We start from the raw sequence: 20,429 nt of genomic DNA on the forward strand, positions 1-20,429 counted from the left end.
GACCGATGATGTCAGCGGTCGTGATAATAATAACTACAGCACAGAGGCACGATCAAATCAGATTTCACAGTCTAACATTCTCACATCCCGCCCTTTAATTAATGCATTAATTTCCTTTCATTTCAAACAGTCCCATCTGTTCTATATATAAAGCAAATCTGCTCATTTCCTTAATACTACTGATTACTGAGCATTAGTACATTTGGCCAAGACTGAGTATTTTTACAAAACAGTGTGTCAGTCAAACATTTGCTGAGCGGCAGCAGAACAAATGTGATTAGTCTTACTGAAAACAATGAAAAGCTCCTCTGCAGAGGACGTCACACGTCAGTGTGCTGTCCAGATGGAGGGCAGGCAGCTCGAGGCAAACTGTACCAACACTGCACAAATGCCTATGATTTTATATTCACGGCTTTATCAGTCTATCTGATTTGACAATAAAAAACAATGGTTGCTTTAAATCCAGAAATAGTAGGACGTAAAGAGGAGAAGTAGAAAAAAAACCTTACTGAGAAACAGCAGAAGATCAAAAAAGCACCAAAGTTAAAGCGCTGTGTTAAACATGCCTCGAGTTGAATGCAAATACAATTTCAACATCGTCCAAAAAAGGAGCGAGAGGTTACACTTGTTATTTTTTTTTGTCAATAACTCAAAACCAAAACAATTCCAAGGCACACAGTTTTACAAAAGTTAAAAAGTCTTTAATTATTGGGTTTCTACACAATTATTTATTTTCTACAGTAGTGCAGCTAACTGTAGAAATAAATTATTTCTTGATTGATAATAAATTGGCAAAAATATTGTTGACATATGACACTCTTTAGCTAGTGTTTCTAGAGTTTTGTGTTATTGCAACATGTAAGGAATTGTTTATACATCATATTTCTTTAAAGGAGTTTGGCATAATATTTTCCACTGGAAAAAAGGATGGAAAATATTCTCAATAGGAATCTAGTAGACTTTTTAAAAATCTTAGTTTGTGCTTCTTCTCAGAGATTCTCTTCTCTTTTTCAGATATGTAAACCAAGTCATTAAGTGTTTAGCAATTTCTTTTGCTTTATGTTTCAAAATCAAAATCTTTTGAAAAGGTCTTAAGTGTATGGTAAGCACGAGTAACATCGACACAAACACCAGTCTCCTGGGTCAAAGTCCTGTGTTTGTTTGATCTATCCATTCACCCCAAATTCGTCGCTATGCAGACTTTGTCACTCTTTATTCTATGTCACCCGACTTCCAGCTTTCTAATTATTACAACCAACATAAATATGAAGTCGTAATAAGCTTCTTGCACAGACAAAGTGTTTGGATGTTTTTGGGGTAAGAAATGGTCTGCTTCTGCATCTTTATGTTGTGATATATATTTAAGTAATAGTGTGTGACGTATGGCGGGCAGATGGCGACCACAGTCCTTTTCTTGCTTGTGCACCTTTGATATTTTCAGCTCTCACTGCAAACATTAATATTTCTGTGTGGGAAGAGGGGTGCAGCATTTTTTATTTGAACTGTACACTGTATGTGGCAGCCATTCCCACCACGTAGAGCTGTCAGAAGACAGTGCACACAGAGTTGAGATTGTGGCAGCAGCTACATCCCTGATGTCACAAATTGGCTGGTGGATGTCCCAACTGCACCACAGTTAGCGCCTCTGGCTCCAAAATTGCCTTAAATAAGTCGCACTGTGTGCATCATTGACTCTGGTATTCACCCTGCGCCACTGATCCAAAAAATAGAGCCCTGAAACCGTCTGAGGGATCACAATTATACTCTTGTCTCTCTGCTTCTCACCTTCCCTGCCCTTTTTCTGTCTGTCTCTCCTTCCTTCGTTTCAGGGTTTGGTGGGGGAAAAGTATGGCAGCATCCGAGTGCCGGGGGAGGTGGAGTCGGCGGAGTTTGAGATGATCTTGGACGCAGCTGTGGAGGCGGGGTTGGACACACACATCTTGGAAGAGTGGTACTGCAGGGATGAAAACTCTGTGCCACCCGCATACTACCTCAAACCCAAAGCCCAAATGCTCAAGAACTACCAGAACTCTGTGAGTCCAGCCAACATGCTGCACTATAGGGACATAGAGGGGATTTGTTTGTCCTCCTAAAACGTTATTTTACTCTCAAGGCAGGATAGGAGGAGCTTATAATGGATTCTCGTCCTTGAGCTCCGTGCTTCATGAATTTAATTCTCCTTGAGGAAACATTTTATATGCACATACAGAAAATAAAAGCAGCTTTATGTTTTGAGCTTGTGAGCAAAGTTGTTTCGTCTCAGGCAGCTTATGAGTCCTTTGCTTTACCAAAAAAAAAAAACAGTTTTAGCACACTTGTAAATGACCCCATAAAAGTCACAACAATTCTGTCAGCGCAGTTAATTTTATGTAAAACTGTTTAGCTTCTGAGTTCCACCTTATTATTTTGTGCAGAACTTTATAGCGGTTATAAAATATCCGGATGAGTTTTATTTGAAGAAAACTGCATGATGTTTCCTTTAGTTTCTCTCAAGTTATATGGTAACTTTGGTATTTTTCAACCTATTTCTACAATTTTTTGTTTCTAAGTGACTGATTGTTAGATGGAAAGCAAAACAGGCTGCAATGTAACCCCCGCAGGGCAGTTTACAGTCAACGTCCGTCCACCAAAAGTGGCTGTTTTTAAGACTGATAGGCTCGGATTATTTTTCTAAGTGTCTGAAAACTTTATGGAAAGACTCCTACAGAGATAGAACTTTTTGGAAAGAGTAAGACCCTTTTTGTTAAACCAGAAATAGCCCCGAAATCACTATGGTCAAACCCACCAGACTCCATTTAAATATACAGTATTTTTATCAACATAACACTCTTTTCACTCGCTTCACTCAAAGTAAAAAAAAAACAAAATAAAACTCAAGAAAGTTGTCTTGTTTCATAATTCCACTAATCCAACAGTCACAACTCTGGTTTAGTTTAAATAAGTCTTAATTAACCCAGTTAGATGTGAAAATATGCTGACTCTATACAAGCTTAAATTAGTGAGTATTTGAATAGAGATTGGTGGGTGATTTTATATTTTTATTTTTTTTCTCACTGACAAGCTCAGATTCCTATAATAAGTGTCTGACAACATTATGGAAAGCATCAGTACAGAGATACATTTTTGTTACAGAGTAAAATCTAAGGTTGCAAATTGTAAGCACTTTCTTATATCAGTTATTGGTAACATTAAATATCTAGTAGTATCTAGGTTTTAAAAACAAAATGTTATCCTTTAAGAAAAACAAAAGTCATCCAGTGTAGCATTTTTACACACTTAAGGATGATAAAAATATTCAGATATAAAAGTTTGAGACTTGGAAATTTTCTCAAATTTCCTACTGTGAAGCAAAATCACTCAAAAATAATTTATACAACTAAAGATAAAAAAAAAAACATGCTTATTCAGTAGTCAAACCCACACAAAACACTCATTCTCAAATGTATATGACACAGAGCACACAGAACAGTATTCCCTTTGTCACAGCAGGGTGCTTAAGAAAACATGAATAACTACATTCCCTCAGTACATGATGAGAGTCCTCTGTCTAAACTGTAAAGTCAGTCCGTCCTCTCCCTGCCGCCCTGTCCTGCTTAGATGGAGTCAAGCAGCGCAGCCAAGACCAAGAATGACAAAGCCTGGAGGAATGTGTCGGAGGAGATCAAGAGGATCTTCCGAACAGCGGTGCTGCAGCTTCAGGAGAAGGGGACCATGAAGAGCGCTCAGGCCAAGAAATTCCTCTGCTCTGGTTAGTTTCAGGCCGAATTTCTCTTTCTTTTTCGCTCTTTTCATGTCACGTCTTTTGATATGTTTTTTTCTTTTTTTTGGTCTCTGGATGAGTCTGTCCAATGGGAAGGTCGCATCTATGTCTCTGGGTCTGAATTTGGTTTTTGAAATTATTCATTTTTAGATTTAAAAGAAAATATTTTACCTTTAATTCAAGTGATTCTATGAAAAATAACAACCTCTAACTTTTTTTCATGTTGGGTCACAAATGCTGCCTTACATCTATTATTTCTTAAGCTTAATGATCAGTTGATTATTTGAATGACTGAAAATAATTAGAAATGTTGAAAATTAGACAACTTTCTGTCAAAAATCTAAAAAAAATTTTTTAATTATTGTTTTAAGCTAATCAAATGTAAATATTTCCTGTATTTTAGTCTTTTGTGATGTTAAACTGCACATCTTTGTGATATAGACCAAAAAACAATATAAAAATGTCAACTTAGCCTTTTTTCCATGATTTTCACATTTTCCTGTCATTTTAATTAATCTGGAAAATAATTAGATCATAAGTAGATCCATCACTTTTTAATGTTTTGGGTTTTTTTTTTAGCTGATTGCCTTTTCTCTCTTTTTTTGCAAGAAATTAAACCAGCTGCTTACGGTTTGAAGGTTTAAATGCTTGTGAACGGCATCTGAGCGCGGCACAAGAAAAGTAACGTCGATCCAAGTTTCAGGGGTTAAAAAACATGATCTGAAAGGTGAAAAATAATCTCTGTTTCTACCTGCCATCGCAGCACACTGTTTGAATTAATCACTGCGAGGTGAACGTATAGTGTGATCGATCAATCACTGTCATCTGCAGAGCTCAACCCGACACATCCTGATTGCATCTCATCTCTTGTTACCAATTTAGCTACGAGATGACGAGCTACACAGCAGCCTCAGTTATTAGATATGTGGCCTTTGACATGTGATTTTTGTGTTTTGTTGCCCTGAAGGTTAATTTTATATCTTACAGAATTATTTTAGAAGAGGTTTTCTTTATTACAGGCCAGACGGTGCAAATGCTGACACAGAAATATGATTTTACACTGTTACACACAAAAGGTCAGATGTGTAGGGATGCGGCGGTCTGACTATTTCAGTCCCATTACCAAACACGGGTAAAACTTGTTAAATATAGGCAAGTCAAGGCAGCTTTATTTGTATAGTACATTCCATACAACAGGGCAATTCAAAGTGCTTTACAGAGCAATAAAATATAAAAAAATAATAATAAAAGATACAGATTTATAATAAAAGAGATAGGATAAAACAACGTAAAATCAATGACTAAATCATTTAAAATAAAAAATAAAAAATCACAGTTAAAAATAGCAAAAGTGCAGACCAGAGGTGCAAAGACAAAAAGGTAATTCAAAATGATTAAAAACCTATTTTAAATATAAGTTTGTAATCATTAGCGGTTGGAGTAGGTAGTGGAAAAAGGGAACGTTTTCAGCTTTGACCTAAAAGTGGTCAGAGTTGGGGCTTGTCAATATAGGCAATTAGCTGCACTGCCAGTGAACTCAAAGCTGTACCCCACTAGTCTGCCAACAGCCAGCTTTTGTGTGTGTGGGTTGTTCTGTTGGTGTGTCCGTGTGACGTCACGGACAGGCAGGAGAACAGGTTAACAGTAGACGGCAGCAGGCACAGAGGTCTTTGAAAACTTTTTCTTCTCTTTATATATCTCTTATGTTTTAGTCTCTTTCAGTCTCGGTGCAGACTAACTTGGATCGATGTTTTAGCGCTGTTTAGGAGGAGATGGACAGTAGTTAGTGACACATTATTGCATCTCGCTGGCTGAGGAGCTAATGTTTTCCATCAATGCCGATTGGAGCCGGAGACAATAAAAACTTGTCTGCTGCAGAGTCATTTGACCTGGGTGTGAATGCCGATCATACACATACTCATTCCATTAAAAAGCCAGATGTTAGGTAGTGTTAGTAGGTGTTTTTGTGCAGTGGGAATGAGGCTGGCTCCTGAAAACATCAATTATTTCTCATCACAGGGGCCAAACTTAGCTCTCCTATTTAGAAAAAACAGTTATTCTCTGATTTTTACACCTCTGCTGGCGGTGCAAAAAGGTATGACTCTGACATTTGAACAGACCCTCCCGCTGTTTATTTTCACCCTGTTAGTTTGACTCCATCTCAGCTCCTGTCTGTAAAAGACTCCATTTGGGAATCACCCCGTTATTACCAAATTGTTTGGACAGCAATGAACTAATCTTTCAAGACATCTCTTGTTCCTTTCTGCGGCTGTCACTGTGGGAGATGATCTAAGCAATATGCCGACGACAAGTCCTTTTTTTATAGTCCTTGTGCTGAGCAGCCACATGCATTGTGCCTTTTTCACAGAGGAAATAAGAATAATATAACGCTGATTAAGTAACTTAAGTTTTATAATTTCACATGAAAAGGAAGCACCTCTTTTGTGTCAGGAAACTGCACTTTAATTGAGCACTCTGGGCTTTAATTGCACTATACAGAGGAAGTTGCAGAAACTTTTCCTTTTACACTTTCCTCTCTCCCACCTAATTATTAGGCGACCATGTGAGCGAAACTACACAGGAGATGCTGGCAGAGTTTCAGTCCGCGGGCTCTTTGTTGGGGAGCCTCTGATACAGTTCAATAGTGCTGGCTTATGTGATTTTATCAACTCTGTTTCTTCTTAAATAAGACTCGAGAGAAATCTATCTAATCAGAGGCTAAAGGCGTCTAAAATCTGTTCAGCTTTTTCCCCGAAATAAATCTAAATCCGACATCTGTGCGACATTTATCTTCGAAAGTTGGACATAATAATCCAGAGGTGGCCCTTATCAGCGTTTGGCCAGACAAAGCAGAACACTGTAATCTAAGTTTTAACCCTCTAAGACCTAGATCAACGTCAGTTTTCTTGTGCAGCATTCAGACGCCTTTAACAAGTATTTAAAACTTTGAACCCTGAGCAAATGGTTTGATTTCTATGAAAAACTATTCTTAAAAAAACTGTATTTATAATTAATAATTTATATTTTTTCTATTATTTTACTGAGTTCTTTCTTACAGTTTTTAGTTTAACAGTTTGTTTTTTCAGGTCATTTCCTTCTCTTTTTTTCTTTCTAAATGGCGGTTGCCCTCACTTACATGAGTGCAAAATGAAGTTAAGAAAACCTCTAAGTTGTGTTTTTCTCATTTTCCAGCCTTGGAGGATGAACTGGACTTCGCTCTTGGGAAACAAACTCCTGCCTTTCTCAGGAAATGTGTCTGCTACATTCGCAAGATCTCCAACTTCGACCGCTTCGCCAAAATCCCCGAGATGACCCGATACATGGACATCGTGGTGAGCGGCGACCGCGTCATGCGGAACCAGGAAGCCTACGAACGCCTTCTGAAGGTGCGGGACGAGTTCATTCCCACAGTCGTCGCTGCCTCCAACCTCCGCGTCTACTCTTCGGTCACGCACTGCGACATGAAGCTCGGGTACTCACAGGAAGTGGAGAGCCACTATGTAGAAGGTCTGTGTAAACAGTTCTACGAGGACATGGTGGATATCATCCAGGCCACGGTGCAGCAGAACTTTGACACGGAGACCGACCCGCTTTATGACGAGATCCTGCAGCACCTGTCGCTCTGTAAAAGCTACGCGGCGCTCTACCAGTTCAAGACCGAGTCCTTGGATTATGTGCAAGAGTACTTGCTGCCGTCCAAGGGGAGCAGGATGAGCCCTCTGGTGGTGTACGGGGGACCCTGCACCGGGAAGACGCTGCTGCTGTCTGAGGTGGCCAAACAGGTGAGACATGACAGAGAGAATATCTAAAAACGACGGTGTTATCTTTCTCTTTTGTGTCCTATCTCGCCTTCTCTCCCGCTGTGTGCTCACGCTTGTGCTCGCCTGTCTGTCTGATCTGAGCATGTGTCCATCTTTGTACCACAGAGTATGAGGGGGCGTGCAACTGTTCATCTCCTCTCATCAAACGCTCGCTTGACCATCTGTGTGTCTGCCAAAAAGGCAGTCGGTTGCCATGCACATGCCTCTAATTCCCTGTGAAGCCGTGCACTGTACACATCTGCACAGAGGTTTCCTTTTTTTTTAGCACCTGTAGGTATTTCTGCTTTGTTTCTTAAAGTGAACATGTGTTTGTGCATCCAATTCTCTGCTCGCTCTGTGCGTTTGTGTGTGCCATCTGGCTGCCCGGCTACATTAAGATCACACCACAGCCAAGATCACATGGCACACACCCACAGATCTGCCCCTCCTGTCCAACCTTTGTAATAAACGTCACATCCATACACTCATTGATTGTAAGCGCCATTTACATCATATCATATCAGAGCTCCTAGTATGATTGTAGAAAATGTTACAAACCATAAAACAATGATCTAAGCTGTGAAAGACGTTTTCAGCTGATAACCTGCTCCCGACCAAGTTAACCACATAAGTTACCATGGGGATCTAGCCAAGTTAAAAGTCTTCGTAGAACAGGAAACTGTCTTTAGATCCAACAGATCTCGCTAAGGCACTAATCACACTTCATAGCATAGCCCCCAGGTAGCTGGTTTGGACCCTAATGCAAATCACAATAGAGGCAGCTGGACGTGTTTAAAGATTTATGTCGAAAAGCATCAGCGGATTCTTCCATGTGTCTGCTTTCAATCAGGGCTGTTTACCTGTTTTCTCAGTTTGCCCTAATTTTCGTGCCATGAACATCTTTGTTCTTTCATGTCTTTTAATGCCAGGTTGATATTTCAAAAGGCTCCCCGTAACACTCTGGCAGTCACACAGTGTGTCCTCCACTGGGAACAAGTTTTTGTAAACAGAAACGGGAAAATAAGTCTGCTTTCTTCAAACCACCAGACACTTTTTTTTTTGAATTTCACAAAAAAGCATGCAATGAAAGAAGAAATGACCCAAAAACATGAGTATTAATTACCTGAAAATTTGCTAAAACAAAAAAGTGAAAAAATAAATAAATAAAAAGAAAAAAAATAATAAATGACCTGGAAAAAGTGCTTAATAAAATATAATATTGCTTAAAGTTCAAAGGTTTAAAAATACTTGTTAAAGGTATCTGAATGCAGTATAAAAAAATCAATGTCTCATCCGATTTCAAAAGGTTACACTTGTCTAGTTACTCCAAATTAAAAAGAAACAGCTTGTTTTGGCTCAAATAAATGAGACGATTCATCCAAATGATTGTATGACTTATCAAATAGTATCCAGTATGTTCAAACTATTACTGCCCACACAGATAAGCATACTGATTTATCACACAATACAGTATGCGAGTGGGCTGTGGCACATAAAGTCCAGATTTTCATGTGAATCTGCACTCTTTATTATTCAGTTAAAGGCTGAAAAATGGACTAGATCATAAAGTACTTGCTCTCAGAGGCAGCAGATGTAATTCATGTTGATGACAGCTTTAGAAGACAGCTGCAGTTTTCTGCTAAAGTTTCTGCTAAACAAAATAATAATGTTTGAAATCCTCTGTGGCTGCGATGTTTGAAGGAGAGAGGGATGTTATTAAATGTAAGCGAGACTAAAAATTCAAAGGGCGAAGTGGTCTGGGACCACTGTGCCGCAACTCTGCACTCGAGTCCACGGGGTGCAATTCATGCCGAACCTGTTTGGTTTGATTCATCTGAACCCCGGAGCATTTATGTCTTTGGCAGAAAATAAAACACATCTTCTATATAACAGGAGTCCTCTGAGTGGACTGAGCTGAGGTTTGTTTATAACTGATATGGTTAGTTTCAAAAGCCAAAAATTCAACCATTTTTTATCATCATGTAATAGCAAAGAAATATCTTTATTCTTTTTCTAAGATCTATGATAAAGAGAAGTATAAGCATAAAGTGTTGATTAATCAGCACCTTGATGCGCTGCACCTGTTGGGTGGATGGACTGTCTTGGAAAAGGAGACGCGCTCACTGACAAGGATTTTTACAAATTCGTGAACAAAATTTGGAAGAAATATATCTGCTAAGTGCATGCAAAAAGTCTTAGATCTTTGAAACCTGTGAAAAGTGGAAGTAAAACCAAAAGTATTACATTTGGATTTTTTTTTCAGTGTAAATAAAAGAGGGATTGTAATGGTCCTAAAGATCCTTGAAAACACCTTAATTCTAATGTTGTGTTTTTTTCAAGGTTTGATAAGTGCTTGGATTTTTAAAAAAAGTGCTTGAAATTAATATTTCATAATAAAACAGTTCACTTGGTTGATCAAGAAATAACTCTTTCTGGTGCTGGAAAAGCTTGAAATTCACCTTGAAAATGCTTGAAAAATGCTTGGACTTGAATTTGGAAAAGGTGTAGGAGCCCTAAGAAAAGTCGGAACAGGGTCTCATGTTTGATATATAATTCAAGCTGGTCCACCGAGACAAGAGGAATCCAGGTCATAATGTCATCAAACATTTGTGGGACTGGAGGCAGAGCCGTGTGCTGCACGGTGATCTGTCTGTCAGTCGCAACGACCTCTGAAACTTGGATTCACACGACAGCATATTCCTAAAAAAGCATGCATTCCCAACTTCCTTTAAGATTAGATTTCTAAAATACAAAAGACAGATTGTTTGTGCATGCACACTTTAATAAACAAGCTAAGAAAAAGATAATGCCAAAGATGTTTTATTTGGAGCTTTTATCCTCAGTAACTCGTAGCCTCGGGCCTCAGTGGAGTTTGTAATGATAACAAGTGTAAAGGGTTGCAAAACAGGTTTTCATATCTGCCAAATCGTACACAGAAACAGAATAAGAATAATACATATCAGATGAATAATGAATAATGCTCGCTGTTAAACAGACTATTAGAGCATAATATACAGCGGTGTGTAATTGGTTTCTAACAGTGCGATTGCTGCTTTGGCACAGTTGGTGAATATTGCCAATGCAGGAATGAGTCTTTGGAGACTGCTGAATTTGGGTTCATGATAATAGCTGGCATTTACTGCACGTAAGAATCAGGTTAATTAAAGTTATGCAGACTTTCATTTGTGTCTGTAATAGAGCATGATGAGCTTGTGCATACAGATTCACAAAAGCTGTAAATGTTTGCCATTTTTTAGCTCTGTGATCTTGCCTTCCTTTTTCTGTGATATATTACAGCCACATTTTACTTGTAGATTATTAAAAATGGTAAATAATCCACTGACAGTTTCTCTTTCTCTCCCCATCTCTCTCACACACACACGGCTAAATGTGGAGCAGGCGTCATCACTATTGCCCTAAAAGTGTCAAATAACATCTTAATGTCTCCCGAAATCTCAGCTGGGCCATTTAATGAATTCATGAATGAAATTATAATATCAATGAAGCCACAGAAATTGGAGTCGTGCTCATTCATAGAATGTTTCTCATGATGAAGGAAATTACTCACTTATGAATTAGATCTGTGTATTAATTACTTTGAGGATGTTTTAGGGCATTAAAAACGAGAATTAGTTAGTTTTTACACATTTTTTATGCCTAATGAAAGTTGGCACAGATATTCTGTCATGAGATGAAATGTATGAAACCTGTCCTCCTGTGCTAATGAGCGATACCTCCTACTGTGTCAAAAACAGTGTTCCCTGACTGTAGAGCTTTGATTATTCTAGTTGTTTGTGTTTGTTTGACCAGACCAAGCAGAATACAAGTAAATTTTAGTCACAGTAAATCAACAATGTCTGATAATGTTCCCCATCATAACATTTTTGTTTTATTTGATCCCTTGTTTTTCAGTACTATGTAACTATTACATGTGCTATGGACTGAGTCACTGCTGGGTTATTAACTGGCATTTGATTTCAATTGAAGAGATATTTAAAAGTCAGCAAACTTGTTTATTCTTGTTGCCATATTTTAGCCCTAACTGTGACATTTAAAGATGTGTAAGCAAACGCGGTGAGCCGAACTATTTGACGTTTCGGCTGTGCTTAACGTTGCTTCCGTCTTTTTCAAATCAAAGTATTTTAACCCTAAAAAGGTAGAAATATCTGCTTTACCATACACACTAACTGATTAAGGCAGCAGTAGATCAGCAACGCCCATGCTCAGCTAAGTATAATTACATTTTTTTGCATGTAAAACGGCCAACATATTGACTAACAGCAAAGCTATATAAAAACGTGCATTTACAAACTCTCACACAACTCTTTGCAGTATAAATTAAGTCTCATTTACCCAGTCAAATGCTCAGTACTTCCCAAACACAAATATTTTTGCTAAAAAGAAGAAAAAAGAAAACTGGTGTGGCCTTGAAGAGAGCACAGATACGTTTCCCTTTCAATTCAGTTTTAAATAGTAACAGTTAAGCACAGTTCTTCGTGAATTCAAGAAATTATGACTCACTATTAAACACATGGTCATTTTGTGGGTGAAATATCCCTTTCAAACATTTTTCTTTTTAAAAAATGTATTCTGTATATTCTAACAATCATCTCTTTATGCTGTCTTTCAGGCCTACACGTGGCTGCAGAAAGAGATGGGACCTGAAACCGATCCTGTGGTTATTGTCCGTTTTATTGGCTCCAGCCAGCTCTCCACAGACCTACGCACCCTCCTCCAGAGCATTTGTGAACAGATTGCAATAAACTACCGCTGCCTGATTCACTTTTTGCCTAACAAGATCCAGGAGATGAGGGAGCTCCTGATCAACCTCCTAGGGGAATCTTCATTCCACAGGCCCCTGGTTATCGTCCTGGATGCCCTGGAGCAGCTCTCAGATGCCGACGAAGTTCGCAAGCTGTGGTGGCTCCCCATACATCTGCCTCGAACAGTCCGCATTATAGTCTCAACGTTGCCCAACAAACATGGCATCCTGCAGAAACTGCGACAACTCATCCATGATGAGGGGTATTATGTGGAATTAATTCAAAGGGACCGCAAGGTCTGCAGCCAAACATTAAAACAGCAGTTGCTAGGGGTGAAAAGAAAGGTCACCTCAGGTCAACAGATCTATGTCAATGAGGCGCTTGCCAAATGTACATTGCCAATGTTTGTCAACCTCATCTACAGAGAAGTAGTTCATTGGAGGTCTCACAAAGATGTTGACGACAGGTCCTTGTGCTCCACCGTGCATGAAAGCATTGAACAACTCTTCTACTCAGTGGAGAACAAGTTGGGCCAACGGTTTGTCTTCAGAGCGTTAGGGTACATCACCATGGCCAAAGCTGGGCTGACTGAGGTTGAGCTGGAAGATATTCTGTCTCTCGATAATATAGTTCTTGGTGATGTCATTGTGGCGACGTACCTCAAAAACCCCTTGAGGATCTCTTACGATTTGGTTTCAAGGCTGAAAGAGGAGCTGGATGGTTATCTGGTGGAACGACAGGTACGCAATGTCACTTTGATGGTTTGGGCCAACAGACACCTGCATCTCATCGCCCAGAAGCTGTATCTTAGCAACGAGGAAGACGTCCATCAAATGCACAGCCTCCTAGCGGAGTACTTCCTAGGGGCGTGGTCGGGAGGCAGGAAGAAGATCTTCACTTACGATAACAACCATTTCACTTCCCTGAATATATCGCATCACAAAAACCCCCACCTTCAGCAGTCTCATGAAAAGGCGTCCTCTGATAAGTACTCCTATGACAGGCAGACTCCAGAGCAGCCTTGGGTGTTCCAGTGCAATCTTTTGGAGCCTGACATCTTCTTTGTCAACCACAGGAAGATGACAGAGCTGGTGTACCACCTCACAAGGAGTGGGCGCACTGATGACCTCATGTTTGGCGTCATCATGAACTTCAGCTGGCTCTACACGATGATCAAGATTGGCCAGTTTGAAAAAGCTCTAACAGACATTGACCTAGCTTACAGCTACACCCAAGAAAAAGAGTTGAAGTTCCTTGCCACCACTCTCCGTAGCATCAAGGTCAAAGTGCTGAAGAACCCAGCATCGCTATCTGCAGAACTGCAGCAAAGGCTTCTGCCGGTTGTCACCTCCCTCCCCAAACTCAGACACCTCCTCCTGGAGTGTGACAAAGATGGCCCCAAGTACTGCTCCATTGTGCCTCTCCACTCCTCTATGGACGTCACTTACAGTCCAGAAAGGCTTCCTCTGTGCTCGAGCTACATGCAGATTGTGGAAATCTTGCCCACTCTAGCTCCAAACATAGTCCTTGTAGCCCTCGAAGATGGGTCTGTCAGCACATGGGATGTCGAGAGCAGACAACTTCAAAGACAGATCGACACAGCCAGATCCGTTGTGCTTGGAATCAGGTTAACCACTGATGAAAAGTATCTCGTCGTGGCCACAACCAAAAACACACTGCTCATCTATGATAATCACAAGTCCTGCCTTTTATCTGAAGTTGAAATCAAGGGGTCTAAGCATGGTGGTGTCGCTGGTGGGGTGGCCTTCATCAATGGTTTTACGTTGTCCACCCATCATGCTTTGGCTTGGCTTGAGGCGAGTAAAGACGTCAACGTTATCGACCTTCTCTACGGTTGGCCTCTCTACCAGTTCCATTGCTGGTATGAGGTGACTTGTGTCCAGTGCTCTCCAGATGGAATGTATGCCTTCTGTGGCCAGTACCTCAACACTGCATCCATCTTTCATCTGGGAAATGGGGACAAACTGGCCACTGTGACATCTGAGTTTTCTGGAGGATTCGTAAAGTCCATTCTAGTTCTGGACACCCTTAACCAAATGGTGATGGTTGACAATGAAGGCAGTTTGTCTGTTTGGAACACCAAAGAGATCACCAACCCACGTCTGATGGAGGATTATGATTGCCGAGGGGATGACAGTGAAGTGGTGGGCATTGAGCTGTCCGAAGACCAGCGCTCCATTCTCATTTGCAAGGCCAGAAGTATTGAGGTCCTGGACACAAAAGTATGGAAAATGGTGGAGAAGTTCAAGGCGAAACGCACCGAACGCTTTGTGGCTGCTGTTCTCTCCAAGAATGGACAAAGCATTGTGGCCTCCATGGAGAACACCTCGTCCATCTTTGTCTGGAGGAGGGATAGTGGACAGTGCATGGCCAGCCTGATTGAGATCTCAGGGGCTATCGTCAAACTCATCAAATCAGCCCACCATAACCTGCTACTTTCTGTTGCCAGCAGTGGAGTGCTGTCTGTTTGGGACATTGACATCATCACAGCTATGTCAAATATCGACAAAACTGGCAAGAAGATCCAAACCTTGCAGCTGTCTGGCAGGGAGGATTATGTGTTTACCATGGATGGTTCGGAAGCTGTCCACAAGTGGAACTTCAGCACTGGCTTTATCGAGACAGTCTTTAAGCATGAGGGCATAGTGGAAAACTGTGTCCTAACCTCCTCAGGGGATCTCATGGTGACTTCAGACGATAAGTCCAGTCAGTACATCTGGCAAACGAACACGGGAGAAAACATCTTCCGCATCAATGGACAGAGAATATCACAGCTGCTAATCACCCATAACGACCAGTTCGTGGTGTCCCTCTGCGAGCAGAACGCTTCCAGAGTCTGGAGGCTCGGGACCGGGCACAAAGTCTGCAACATTTTAGTCACCCTCCAGAACGCACTGATCACTACAGCAAACACTTTCCTTGTGGGAACATCCAAAAATAAGCTCCTCGCTGTCAGCCTGTGGTCGGGCAGCGTATCCAAGAAATTCGTCTGTGATGACGGCATTAGCATCGTCAACTTCAAGCTCATTCCTGACTGCCCAGACTGTGTGGTCTTCATTACATCCACAGAGACTGTCTTCATCTGGAGTGTGGCCGATGAGTCAGTTTGCAGGCGAGTCCAGCTGCCGACCAACTTCCTCAAAAATCTAGAGGATTTCCAGATCTCGCCAAATGGGAAACTCGGAATTGTTTCCAAAGGGGATGAAAATATTAATGTCCTCGATCTTCACAGCGGGAAGCTAAGGCTTGTCCATGCTGCTGGTATAATTTGGCGTCAGAAATTATCAAGAGACGGACGTTATCTGGTGTACGTCTGTTTCCGGAACTGTGATGAAGACGATGATGCCGGCGTCGTGTCCAATCTGATCGTGATGCGACTCGCTGATGGTAAGAGCATCGGCACATGCTCCCTCTATAAGACACCCACCTTCCTGTCTCTCTCCCAGCGAGCACTAAACATCATCATTGGCTTTGAGGACGGCAGCATTGGCACATACACAGTTGTGGATCGCGTGGATGCTGCCCTCAAAATAAAGATAGCCACCTCCAACAGCCGTCAGATTGTCAACAATGCCTCGCAGAAGGTGCGGCCCAAATGCAGCAATCATTCCTTTAAGACCGTTGCCGACTGCATTTGGAGGGAGTCCACCGAGGTGTTCTCCAGGGACAGCCCTATCAACGTGTCTGACTCTGGTGAGGGTGAGTCAACCACGCCTACAAAAAAGACTGAACTGCTGCAGTGATAGGTGGGGATCAGAGAATCAGGTGGAGTTAGGACCAGAGGTGGAGCTAGGTGAAGAAGTTCAGAATCTCTGGGGTTGCAGTTGATTCTTGTTTACAGCCACGTGATTCAGCTGCAGATGTCAGCCCTCTGGGTAGTTAATGGGCCGACCGTTTTAACGCTGCACTTAAAGTTATGTATTACTTACTTCCAACTTATGATACAGTGTCTCTTTGTTTTACATACAAGACTGTTAGAAAAATACTATGTTTTTGAAAAGAAGAAAAATGTAAAATTATGTGAGGTATTAGTTTGCCATTATGTGTCCTTTTGCATTTGAAGAACAAAGTTATTATTCAAATGTCTTGGTCAAACATTTTTCAAAGCCATTCCAGTGATCTTAGCCACTTTCATTGTACACTATCTTTACTCAACCCCATTGCCAGAATAAAAATGTTGCCATTGTATGTTTCTTCAAACTATATGTAACATTTGCAAATTATAAAGTAGCAGATGCGTTGAAACTTTCAACAGTTCTGTTGTTGACACGTGGTCAGGTTTAGGCACAAAAACCACTTGGCTACGGTTAGCAAAGTAAGTAAGATGTTTTGCCTTAAAATACCCAGTTTTGGGGGCACAATCCCCACAGGTGAAGTAGCAATGCCTCTGTAAATAACAATTACTAATTGTGGCTTCTCGTTGGAAAAACAACAACGGGTAGCAAAAAAGAACCACATTTGGGCACTGAAAGATCATTGAAATATCAGCCACAGGTCCCTAAAAACAACCATGGTTGCATTGTACATTTCCGCAAACCATGTATATGTTACATTTTACATTATTATGCCCAGTGTTTAGAGCTCTTTATGTTTTTAACAAAAATGTTTGCTAAAGAAACACCCATGTTTCGTACCTAAAACACCGCTAGAAACACAAGAATGACTGGCAGTTTTGTTGTTTGTTGGTCTTGTACAGTCATCTGCAACTTGAAAGGAGTTTTGCCCAGGAGACACGCCATCCACAGTCACCTCCATCTTCTGATTACAAAGTTATATACTAAAAAACTTTAGAAGACATATGAAACGTGAAAATGTAACATACTCATGGCTTACAGAAACATACACTGCCAACATTTTCGGCTGGCAACAGGGCTGCTTTATTTTCATTGTGCACATTAAGCCATAAAAGTAGTTTTATGTTTGTATCAACATCAGTCGGTACTGTACAAAAAAAAGGAAGAACTATGAACATATGTACATATCCCTTTTTGGCTGCTGCAATTTGTGCAACTCCTTAAAAATGTTATGTTGTGCTTAATGCAATCAAAGTGAGTGCCTGGAATTTAAAATGTTCTTTATGTGCAGATTACAAGATTTATGAAAATGCAGGGAATTTGTAAAAACAGTATACACACAGTTACATAATACTTGCATTGATGTTAAATCTAAAGTGTACTGAAACCCAGTCAACAACACGAGAGATCGATGGCATTGCTCTTTGTAATGGTAGTTGTAGAAATTTCTCGGAACAGTTTACGTAAATTTGGTGTGAAATTTACCGGCAGTTCCATCAGTGTGTGTGCCGTTTGTTTTAAGGAAAACACCACTATTGAGCATACAGTGTAGCATAGCACCATACACATTCACGCCTTAAACAGTGTACTTGCTTTAGGTTTAGTGGAGTTTGTTCAAATGTTCCAGTAGAAAAGGACAGAGTGATTAGCCCAATGTTTCACTGACACAACTCGGCCATGTGAATATATTTAGAGGTTTAGACAGTAGGTGGAAGCACTTTATGAGTGGTTTGTGAGAAATTATTTATTCATATGAAAATGTGTATATTGTTTAAAGTGTTCTAGAGTTGTCTTAAAATAGGTTTTGGATTTGCCAACAACAATACACAAGGCCATCCAGGTACTTGCAGGCTACAGCGAACTCACTTGAAATGCTACAATCTCTTTAAATATGCCTGGCATCAGTACTAAATGACAGCAGAGACAGGAAATTTGTGTGATCAAATAAGGGTCAATAGCATTTTGAGCTTGTGAAATGATGTTTAGAAATAATTTCAAAACTTTTGGTTGTATATTAGCTTTTGTAAACCTGTCAAAAAACTTGCATGGAAAATTCAAGATTGTGAATATGTAGGGAAAATGTAGTTGTAGACCAAAATTTAAGAATGAAAAAAATAAAATGAATAAATGTACTACTAATAATAATATGAGTTCAAAAAGCCAATAAAAGACATGGTGGTATCAAGATGGTATCAACTGTGAGGTAACCAGGAAAGAAACTGAGAGTATTACAGACCAGATTCAAAGCAGAAAACTGTTTGAAATGTTATGAATCCACCCACATTTTAAGTCCCCCCCCCCACAAGTGACCATTAGTATACTAATATTAATCCTGTGTTAGTTTAAATTCATGAAGAAAACTTAAAATGTGAAGAATCCAAAAAATTTAACAGCACTAAAACTATATCAAAATACTCTTGTTAGTCCGTCCTATGCTCAATACTCAAGTACAAAACAGACAGGTATGACGAGGAACTGAACTAAAACTGAATCTTTTGGTGAATCTGAACTAACCCTTTAAAACACCAAAGTCACACATAACGTAATCTGACTGAAGTTTCATTTTTAGATCAGTTAAAATGTATTGTTTTAGCAAAAATGCATGTTTGGAAAGTACTGAGCAGTATGTCAGTTTGTAAGGGACTGTTCTTGCACAGTTTTTTTGGTTGTTAAATCCTTTTTGGATTCTTTGTTCACCATGAAAGCATGCAAAAAAAAAGATTAAGGTAACAAGGTGAATAAATTAAATACAAAAGGTAATTTGGGGTGTGAAGAATTCCTTCAAGTTACAAGTATAAATCTTTTGCTTTTGATGCCAAAAAATTCCCAAATTTACACTTTAAATCACTTTTTTTCTGCTATGAATCTGCAATCAGGTCACACAAAAGCAGTTCTATTTATTGCGGTTTCAGAGTTACCTCGCTGTATATTATTTTTGCACAAATATTATGTAGACATTCTGAAATTAATTCTACAAATACAAATACTTTCCTACATATTCCCAGTGTTTGCAAGAGTGATGACATATATACATGTATATCACCTTGATGTGAGCCCGTAGAAATCTGGTGTCTGGTGACATCATGACAGGCTAAAAAAAAAAAAAAGATAAAAGCTGTTAAGATCTGGTTTGCTGACAATCTAAAAAAAAAAAAAATGTTATGAGCTCATCTATGAGGTTGTACCTTGCAGGTACCGTGATTGCATGTCTTTAATAACCCAAGACGCAATTTTGAGCTCTGATGAGACCAAACATCTGCCAGGCATGATTGAAAACCACACACTTACACTTTGACATATACTTTTTAAGGGCTATTCCATCTTATTGTATGTTTACTAGTTTTAAACTGTTGAGATAATGGCCCTTGGATAATTTCAAAACCTGGTAGCAGCATCAAGCTTTAAAATACTTTATTTCCCTACAACTCAAGAGTTTCTAAATTGAGAAAAAAATATATATCGTGTAATTGCCAAAGTCCCGATTATAGTTTGTGTTTTATTTTCTCTCATTTTGTTTTTTTTTTTTTAGGCTTGTACTGTAATTATATTGTTACCAAATTGTTTCAGTGTTCTACTGTGATTATGTTTATGATAGAGACAATGTGCTATCTTTGCTAAAAAGTTTAAAAAGAGTCCTCTTATAAAATATATTGGAATGCCAGTTTAAGAGTATATTTGAATGTGTCCATATGGAAGCCAGTAAACGGTATTATTGTATGTTCAGTAACTTGAATGACTTTTAATAACTTACATGTTTGCAACTCATAGTTGACATACTGGTATAATGAATGTTTCTATGGTATTCTTTGTATTGTCAGGACTGACTTACCTGTTTAGAGATTTATATTTTCATAAATGTTGTACTTAACATTTTGTTACAGAGTTGTTTAACTGGAATTCAAACAGAAAAGAAACTTATGTCTGAAGCAATATGAAACTAGTGTGTATGCATCGTTTGTATGGAACATTTTAATGTAATAAAATGGTTCACTTTTTGCCTCCACTGCACCGCCTCGGGCTTTTTACTGTAATTAGAGGTTGTGACAAGATGTTGCAATCATTTTTCTGCTTTTGGACATGAAAGTATTTTAATTACCGCCTTTGATTTTAGAGACGACAATGGCTGACGTGAACAAACTCTGTTCCAATTGGCTACAAGTCTGGACAAACTGGTGGCTGTAGTAAGTTGCATAGTATGCTGTGAAACAGGTAATTCATAGTTGGGTTTTTTTCCCAGGTTTTAGGACTCATTTCAGGGGTTCTCTAATGTTGATCCGAAATTAGGCTATCT

General features: G+C 39.6%; 1 protein-coding gene across 2 annotated transcripts in view; it reads left to right on the plus strand.

Moving 5' to 3' along the window:
* The window catches only part of nwd2 (NACHT and WD repeat domain containing 2), a 66,208-nt gene extending 46,067 nt beyond the window's left edge, over positions 1 to 20,141 (plus strand). For both annotated transcript variants that reach the window (XM_042512602.2, XM_088073809.1), the window contains exons 5-8: positions 1,830 to 2,033; positions 3,598 to 3,748; positions 6,953 to 7,542; positions 12,191 to 20,141. In XM_042512602.2, coding sequence (XP_042368536.2) covers positions 1,830 to 2,033; positions 3,598 to 3,748; positions 6,953 to 7,542; positions 12,191 to 16,087 — 4,842 coding nt within the window. In that variant the 3' untranslated portion in view covers positions 16,088 to 20,141. The remainder of the gene's footprint in view (positions 1 to 1,829; positions 2,034 to 3,597; positions 3,749 to 6,952; positions 7,543 to 12,190) is intronic.
* The last annotated feature ends 288 nt before the right edge of the window (positions 20,142 to 20,429 follow it).

Source organism: Plectropomus leopardus, chromosome 23 (assembly GCF_026936395.1).
Source record: "Plectropomus leopardus strain MGB_pleo_1.0 chromosome 23, ASM2693639v1, whole genome shotgun sequence".
Classification (NCBI taxonomy): domain Eukaryota; kingdom Metazoa; phylum Chordata; class Actinopteri; order Perciformes; family Serranidae; genus Plectropomus; species Plectropomus leopardus.